The 9,525-nt window shown below is 35.7% G+C and overlaps 1 protein-coding gene across 1 annotated transcript; it reads left to right on the top strand.

The window, feature by feature from the left end:
* The first annotated feature begins 287 nt into the window (after window positions 1–287).
* LOC104115434 (F-box protein At4g35930) lies at window positions 288–3,494 on the top strand. The gene is made up of 6 exons (XM_009626064.4): window positions 288–422; window positions 1,004–1,053; window positions 1,215–1,743; window positions 2,642–2,716; window positions 2,818–2,927; window positions 3,008–3,494. Exons 3-6 carry the CDS (start codon window positions 1,357–1,359, stop codon window positions 3,267–3,269), a joined length of 834 nt encoding a protein of 277 aa, XP_009624359.1. The 5' UTR covers window positions 288–422; window positions 1,004–1,053; window positions 1,215–1,356; the 3' UTR covers window positions 3,270–3,494.
* The last annotated feature ends 6,031 nt before the right edge of the window (window positions 3,495–9,525 follow it).

The following is a 9,525-nucleotide window of genomic DNA, read 5'->3' as shown; positions in this document are numbered from 1 at the left end:
CCGCCATCTAAGCCGTAGGAGACTATCCCACGTCAGAATCCAACCTCGGATTCCTACTTTGAGCCCAAAAAATCCTATCAACACATCCAATAAAATATCGCCACGTCAGCAGTCAGATATCAGTTCACCACGAGGGCCGGGCCCAGTTCCCAAGTCCACATACGTGGGCCCCAACTTCATCAGTTTTTTTATTTTATTTTATTTTATATATGGTAACAGTTGCTGAAAAATTTGGCGGGCATTTACAACAAATTCAAAAAACCTTTTTTTTGCTTAATGCAATTTACCAAAACCCTAAATTACTTACTCCTTTTTCTCATTTTCCCTCCTCTTTCCTCTTCCCATTTTCCCTCTTCTCTCCCTTTTTTGCTAGGGTTTTTGGCTTCTCGCCTTTCTTGGCCCATTTTTCCGCTTCATTTCAGGTTCGGAATTTTATCTTCTCTATGTATTTTTGTTAAATTTATCTTGAATTTATGCTCTAAAAATTCATTTTTTTTGTTTTTTTTGGGGTTCTATTTTTGTATTTTTTTGCATTTTTTTCTTTCACTTCTATTTTTAGTTGAACAGTAGAAGATTCATAAAATCGACCTTAATTAGTTCAGGATTGAGCATAATTGTAGTTTTTGTCAAATTCATTTAGCCGGCCTTAACTTGTTCGGGATTAAGTTGTTGTTACTTAGGGGCAGATGGTACTGTTTATTGTATAGGCTAGACAGAACCAGTAGATTTGGTCCAAACCCAGTATTTATCTTAAAAAGTCTATCTAATATATACAGATTATAAATTTAGAACCTAGTAACTAGGCTAGAATCCAGAACCTCTAAATTTTAAATCCTGAATCTTTCTCTGTTGTTGTTGTTGCTGCTGTTGTATTATTTTGTCGAACATTTGGAGTTCTGTATGTATATTTTTGACACTTGTGCCTAGTATATGCTTCATTTGAGAAATTGTTCTATTGGGTTTAGCTGTGAGCTTTGGTTGATTATTGTTTTTGGTTCTGTAGGGAGATAAACTGGAACTGATTGAAATTGGTGAGATGAAGTTTATTTTAAGGTATTTCACTTTATTACCTCTGAAGATTTTATAATCAGTTGATTAAAGCTTCAATTTTTCTGTTTTTTGTATTATCTTTGTGGTAATTAGTTATTGAACTTTTTTGGAAAATCTGAAACTTTTCCAGTATTAATGGATTTTTGGGAATTTTTTCTTTGCAGGTGAATGTTGAAGGGTAGTCCAAGTTAGAATTGGTTTGTATTTGATAAATAATAAAGGAAAATGATTAAAGTAGAGATCTTTGGGATTAAGGTGATAAATTGATTAAAATTGCTTGGGAAGTAGAAATTGGAACATAATAATATGGGTAAAGTGTCACCCAAAAATTGTCAATCCAAGACCCCAAAACAGAAAAGGCGGTCGAGGAGTACAACAGGCAGGTATTTGAGACCAGGTGCTTTGGCACAGCTTCGTTACACTAAGGTATCGGCTGCTAAATCTTGTACGGATCTTGGGAAGAAAAGGGTGGCAGTAATTACTTCAGATGAAACAAAAGATCAAGTTGTGCTTCAAAATAATAATGTTTGTGAAACTCCGACAATTTTATCACCCGTGAGGTTTTGTTATGGTGCTATGCATACGCCCATTGATGTATCTAAGCAGAAGAATTTGCAGATGACACCAAAGACACCTGGTGCATTTGAGTGCACATCAGAGTCGAGGCTCGAGTCTCTTCCGATGGATTTACTGGTATTGAGTGTTCTCTACCTTAACTTTTTATTTAATTGCTCATAAATTTGCTATAGTTATTTGTTAAATGTCCTGATAAATATCCTCTTTTTTTCCACTTGCATGTTTTAAACAGTGGACGTTAGATCTTGTTTCAATCTGTAGAACAAAATAAGAGAAAGATGGTTCTATTAACAATCTTGAATTGTTCTTATATCATTTTAATTGAAGTTTCGAATTGTTTTTGACATGTGGATGATATAATGTTTCTCATATATAGCATCTGATTTTTTTTTCCCTGGGGAAAACCCTTTTTGATTTGAATCTACCTAAATGTGTCTAATCCACGACATGTCAAATTAGCTAAATCTGTTTTGATTTCCCTGTTGCTTTGATGAATGTCCTTAATCCGTAACAGTATGAATCCTCTCATAATTGTATTCTGGTATCCAGCCATCATTTGTTTGGGTCACCCCGTTCTTCTCTCCTATTGGCTTCCCGGTTAGCATCATGTTGAGGACCGATTACTTTAATTTTAAACTTGTAAGTAATGCAAATAAAAGAATTTTTAGAACAGAATAATTTGGAATGACTAGGCGATCTGCTGAAAATAGCCTGATCTGAGAATGTAATGGCATATTTCAAAAACTAGTTGGTATTGTGATACTTAAAAAGTTAATTTATTTATGCGTTTTTGTTTTATATTAGAGTGAACAAAACATCAAAATGTACTAAAATCAGGAAAAAGTATAAATGTGCTCTGCATTTGCTGAAAAACTGGAGGACACGAGTCTTCGTCTAGCCCTATGAGTTAAAGTCGTGTCAGTGTGATTTAGGACACTAAGTTTTTAAGTTTTTTGTTTTGCTCATTCAATTATCTGGGCTGAATGGCTGATAGATTTTTTACTTTCTGATTGAGGTTAAAATACTTTGCCATCTGCACCACGACCAACTCAAAGCAGTTTTCCATGTCTCTCAAAAAATCAGGAAGGCAGTGAGTCACTCGCTCACTATCTCTCTTTTTCTCCATGTTTATCTCGTTTTAGACATGGAAAATATATTGAAATCTAATGATCAGCCGTACAAATTTAATAGGTAATTCAGGCAAGGATTTTCCATTTCAATTATACTACTCCAGATAGAATGCGGCAGGAGATGTTAAGAACCATGACTCCTCTCCCCACTGATCACTGGCCATTTGTAAGGTAATATTTTAACTCATTGCATCCTCTAGATGGCTGGTAGACATGTCTGTTGAATTTTCTCATATACCACTCACTTGCAGCAAAGAGGACAGAAACGGTGCATGGCTCCCCTCTCCTCATACTCCTAAGGCTCCAAAACATGGTCCACGTCCACCATCCCGTCTCAAGTTCACAGAGATGAGGCAAATTGCAGCTGTTCTTTTCCAAGAGTCAGTATTTCCTTCAAGATGCTTGGTTCCATCTGTTATACAAAAGCCCCTATGCAAGTCCTTGGGTTCTAATAGAGTTCTATTCTATGAGGATGAACTATGCCAGGCTGTTGCTCAGAATAAACTCCGTTAAATTCTGGTGTTCTTGTCTCCTGATATGTGTATAGTAGGAATCTTATCTCCATTTCATCTTTGATAGCGATACGGACAGAGTGCAGTTTTGTAATATTACCCAGGGCACTCATTGAAGGTGGTTGAAGATTGTTAGTTCTAGAAAAGGTTTGAAGGTTCTTGCGAATAATGTGGAGACTGGGCTTGTGTATAATTCTATATAAGTTCTATTTATTTGGTTTTGGGAGTTTCTTTCTTGTTGATTGTCTGTTACAACCTTCATATTATCTACAAGGCAGCGTTCAGCAAGAGTTGCGCTAAGCCTTTATTTCGAAGCTGAAAAAGATAATAGAGGGTATTCCACATGTGTGAAGCATATTACATATTGAAATAAAGTAACTTTTGAATTTCTCGTCAAGGTTGCATTTTCTGTTGATATCTTGCAACTGTGTCCAATTTCAAGTAAAATTAGAGCACGCATTTGTTACTCTGAAGCTGCATCCTTTCTTGAATCATTGAAAAGTGCTTGTTTTTTTTCACCAAAGGTAAAACCTTTGCATGAGCTTCATATTAGAGTATGGATAGCTGTTTTGTAAAATGTATTTGGAAAAAATTATAAAGGGATTGATTTTGCAAAACGGTACAAGTTGAGGTGTCATTTAACATATTGCCCCTATTAAATTTGTATAATCAACATAAATGTACACTCTAACTTAAAATTCTGAATGTGTCACATCAATCACATGCATCATGAAAAAAGTAGTGTGAAAAAAAACTAATCAACCATGTCGATGACGAGCCTCCGGAGAAGTTGGTGGTCACCACCAAAGCTGGTTAATAATATATCTTTCTCGTAAACCATTTAAAAATAAAGTATTCGAAAAAATTAAGAGTCAGAAGAACTGACTTTGCAAAACGGTACAAGTTGAGGTGACATTTTAGATATTGAGATTTGAGCCTATTAAACTTGTACAATCAACATAGATGTACAATGACTTAAAATTCTAAATGTGTCACATTAATCACATACATAATAGAAAATACAGGGGAAAATGGGGTACTTATATATTAACTAGAAAAGCTAAATCGATGACTTCGATAACGAGCCTCTATTAAAGCTGGTGTTCAACACCGAATGTGGTTAGTAATGTATTTCTCGTGAATTTTTTAAAATAAATAAATCATTGTATTAAGATTCATTTTATACCGTTCAAATTCAAATTCAACTTTGCAGTCATATATACTTGCTTAAGTGAGAATGATGTGATAGTGTTCATGATTTTTAATTTATCAGTTTTTCCAGAGTTTTTGCGTTAATTGCGAGAAAGGAGAATGATATATGCGGTAGGAATTAGGAGGGGCAAGTGCACAAATAACCATTCTCAGGGATGCTATTTAAAGATTAGCCAGTGCTTATTTTTTTTTCCTGAAATTTTAAACTAAAAATCTTAACTTCAGGACAATTCAGGATTTTTTGTCCTGAAAAATTGAAATGAAAAACTAAAATGCAGGACGCACTGACTAATTCCTAAGTACTAACCTTTTAAAATGGCTACCCGGTATCATTTCTACGAATATTTAGAAGCTGTCAAATGTATTTCCTAATGCATATCTATTGGTAGTTTATAAATGGAAACTAATTGATTATAATTTCTTTCGTTATAAGTAAAATTTCGGTGAAGTGTATAGATGGGTAATTTTTTTTTTTATATATATATACATTACGTTGAATCATCTTGGCTTTTTCGCGTATTTACTTCTTTATTTTGAATCCGCTTAGGGAAATTTTTTGCTCCGCCTTCACTTCAAAACATACATCTTCTTCCTCTGTTTTGGCTTATGCGACTTTATTTCTTTTTTAATTTGTTAAAAATAAAATGATATATTTCTAAATTTAATTTAACTTAAATTTTCTATTCTAGCTTTAATAATAAGTTTTTGTAGCCATAAAAATGCTACAAAATTTTATAATATCGTAAGTTTGAAAAGTGTTATAGCCACGAATTTAATAACATAGGCTACTGTAGATTGAATCGGATGTGGTGTTTAATTTGTTAGGTAACCAGATATTACTTGATATTTTATCTTCATTTCGTAATAACTAGATGTTAAAATTTTTATTTTTATTTTAAAAAGAAGTATAATCTTCTTTCCAAACAGAATTAAAGGATCTTGTTGAAGTTAGAGATGCGCACTGTGGTGAGGCTGATAATATCAGAGATTTGGGTTGATGTTTGGTCTTGATAAACTTAGGAGATGACTGTTCTTCTATGCCACGTGTCATGATCAGCAGGTGTCTAAATACACAAGTGTGTTATATCTTAGTCGTAGATTAGCTAGGGATATTTATGTCATTTTTTTTCCTTCACACACTAGAGTCGGTTAGCTTAGCTGAAGTTTAGTTATGCCAGTTGTTAATTAGTGGAGTGATTCACGTGTGTATAAGTAGGAACTTGTATAGATACAAACTCAGATTTGGAAATAATACATTTTCCTCATTTACAATATTTCTCTCTCTACAATTTTCACATGGTATCAGAGCATATGCTCTTTTTGTCTAAATTCTTCTAGAATTTTCCAGAAAAACTTAGGTTCTTCATCAGGTTTCCAAAACTCATCACTTCGATCATGGTTCTGGAGGAAGATACTCCAACTTCTAGAGTTTCTACTTTTGCTACAATGGAGAAGATCGATCATCTTCACCCGTATTATCATCTTACTTCAGATTCACCAGGTATGGCATTGGTTTTCAGTGCATTTGATGGAACTGGATATGGCTCATGGAGAAAATCTGTATTAGTATTACTATCTGCTAAGAATAAGCTTGGCTTCATTGATGGAACTTTGCCAAAACCAAAGGAGATTCTGCTTTTTTAGCCTTTGGACTCGTTGTAACGACATGGTTTTTGCTTGGTTGTTCAATTCTCTTATAAGAGAAATCAGATCCAGTGTCATCCACTCTAGATCTGCACACGATTTATGGAAACAACTTGAGAAGAGATATAGGCAATCGAATCTGGCACAACTATTTGAATTGCAAAAATAACTAGTAGAAACTGTGCAAGGATCAAATAACATTGCAACCTATTTCAATAACATGAAAGCAATTTGGGATGAAATTGATCTACTTGATGCTAGGGTTGTGTGCAGTTGTGCAGAATGTACATGTGGAGCACTGGAGAAAAATAATGCACTTGAAGAGAGACAAAAGTTAGTTCAATTCCTAATGGGACTGAATGAGTCATATACTACTTGTAGAGGAAACATAATGATGATGAATCCTTCACCAGATATTGATCGAGCTTACTTTCTTCTATTGCAAGAGGAAAGGCAGATGAGTATACAACCTTTGGGGAATTATCCTAGTGATTCAAGTTCATTTACTGTTACTGGGCAGAATGCTAATCAAGGACAATACAGGTTTAACAATAACCAAGGAAACCCAACCAATGGACTCCAAAACAATCAGACTCAACATCACGATTACAAGAGGAATAATTCTACCAATCTCATTTGCAGATATTGTAAGAAACCAGGACATACCATTGAGAAATGTTATAAGATTCATGGCTATCCCCTCAACTTTAAAAATAATAGACCTAGACCTTTCAATAATCATGCACACAGCAATGCAACTAGTACTCAGAAAGATACTTAATCATAGGTTACTGATGTCAGTATAGGTATTAAGCAAGAACAACTCACTCAGCTAATGGAGTTACTACAACAGGTTAAATTTGGACAGCAGGGACCTTCCAGTTCTGAGACCAATGCAACAGCTAATTGTGCTGGTATACACCCATCTTCTCTTCCACTCATCACCTCTAAAACATATTTTTGGATCCTAGATTCTGGAACTTCAGAACACATGACTTTTGATGCATCTATTCTACTTAATGTTGAACCTCTACCACAACTTGTCTATGTTAATCTACCTAACTCCTATATGATCAAAGTTACACATGCATGGAAAGTTCCTATTCACCCAGAATTAACTCTAAATGAAGTTTTACTAGTGCCAAGTTTCAAATTCAATCTGATCTCAGTGTAGAAATTTTGCTTACAGTTCAATAGCCTTCTCATGTTTGGTGTTACTTCCTGTGTGTTGCATGGCCTTTCCTTGAAGAGGCCTCTGGCTCCTGGTAGGGTGAAGAATGGACTCTACCTTCTTCAATCCTTCCATACTCTTGCTAATTCTCTGCACCAAAGCAAACCAGTGTCAACTATTCCAAATAATTATACTCAGCTTATTGCTAATTCTTTGTCTAGTTGTTCTACTAATGTTTCTAATTCTGCTGAGTCTTGTCACAAATTATGGCATGTAAGACTTGGGCATATGCCTATTTCTAGTATGAAAAATATTTCATTTTTACCTAAAGCAGCTCTTATTCCTGATACATTCCCTTGTACTATCTGTCCTATGGCAAGACAACACAAATTGCCCTTTCCTGTTAGTACTACCTCTACTTCTCACATTTTTGAGCTTATACATATTGATACCTGGGGACCTTATAACACAACAACTCATGATATTTTCGGGTACTTCCTCACTATAGATGATGATTTTAGTCGGGGTACCTGGACCTATTTACTGAGCACTAAGGGTGGTGCCTTTACTGTTTTAACCTTTTTTGTTTCTATGGTGGAAAGATAATTTTCTGCTCAAGTAAAAATTATTAGATTTGATAATGCCCTTGAGATAGGGGGCAGTTCTACAGCCAAAACCCACTTTAATGATAAAGGGATAATTCATCAGACCTCTTGGTTAGCCACACCCTAACAAAATGGGATTGTTGAACGGAAACATAAATATCTTCTTGAGACTTGTAGAGCACTATTGTTTCAGTCCAAAGTACCTCTAGTCTACTAGGGAGATTGTTTACTCACTGCCACCTATTTGATAAACAGATACCCTACTAAATTACTCCACTATAAGTCACCTTATGAAGTATTATTTGGCAAACCACCTGACTATACCTTCCTTAAATGTTTTGGCTGCCTATGTTTTGCCTCCACTTTATCTCAACACAGAAGTAAACTTGATCCCAAGGCCACTCCATGTGTTTTTCTTAGTTACCCCTTTGGCAAAAAAGGTTACAAACTACTTAACCTCACTACTCGAAATTTGTTTGTTTCCAGAAATATTATATTCCATGAATCCATTTTCCCTTTTCTCTAATGACTTCCCCTTCTTCTTCCTCCTCTCATCTTTCTTCTATTATTCCTCCTTTGGATTTCTCTTCTAATCTTATTCATGTTCCTTCTTTCTTAGATTCTCCTCATGCGTCTCCACTTTCCTCTTCCTCTCATTCTCTTAGTGTTACTTCTCCTTCTTCTTTACTTTCTACTCCCAGTCCTGTTCCTTTTTCTCATTCTCCCCTCTCTCCTTCTTCCTCTTCTCCCCCTTCCATTTTCTCCTCTTCTCCCTTATTCTCTAATCACCCACCTCCTATTGCACTGCGTAGATCCCTAAGACACCACAAAACCCCTGCTTATCTCTCAGATTTTATCTGCAATGCTCTTCACCTCACTGATGTATCTTCTCTCTGTTTCCTTTCCCCAGTCACCCCTGCTCCCTTTCCTTTTTGTGCTTTGTCTGCCTCTAATCAACATGTTTTTCATTCTATCTCTCATATCCAAGAGCCTGTCTCTCCTACTCACAGGCTACTCAGCATCCTGGCTGGCAGGATGCCATGACCAAGGAACTGGATGCCTTGCTTGCTAATGATACCTGGGAAGTGGTACCTCTCCCTATAGGCAAGAAAGCCCTTCCTTGTAAGTGGGTGTATAAGGTTAAACTTAAATCTGATGGTTCTGTTGAAAGGCTTAAGGCTCGACTGGTGATTAGAGGGGATACTCAAAGGGAAGGCATTGACTTCACTGAGATATTTTCCCCTGTTGTTAAAATGATCACTATTCGATGTATTTTGGCTATTGCTGTGAAGAAGGGTTGGGGCCTCTACCAGTTGGATGTCAATAATGCATTTTTACATGGTGACCTCCATGGGGAGGTTTATATGAAATTTCCTACAGGTTTCTCTCCTCCCTCTCCTCACCTAGTTTGTCGTCTAAAGAAGTCCCTATATGATTTGCGACAGGCCTCTCGTCAGTGGTATGCTAAACTGACAGTTGCTTTGAATTTTAAGGGCTTCACTCACTCTCTCAATGAATACTCTCTGTTCTATAAGTGAAGTGGTAATTCTGTGTCTATTGTGGCATTTTATGTCGATAACATTCTATTGATTGATAATAATGTGCAATAATTAACTGATTTGAAA

This window comes from Nicotiana tomentosiformis, chromosome 9 (assembly GCF_000390325.3).
Source record: "Nicotiana tomentosiformis chromosome 9, ASM39032v3, whole genome shotgun sequence".
NCBI lineage: Eukaryota > Viridiplantae > Streptophyta > Magnoliopsida > Solanales > Solanaceae > Nicotiana > Nicotiana tomentosiformis.
Note: the sequence above shows the minus strand (reverse complement) of the source record. Positions and strands in the feature narration are given on the sequence as shown.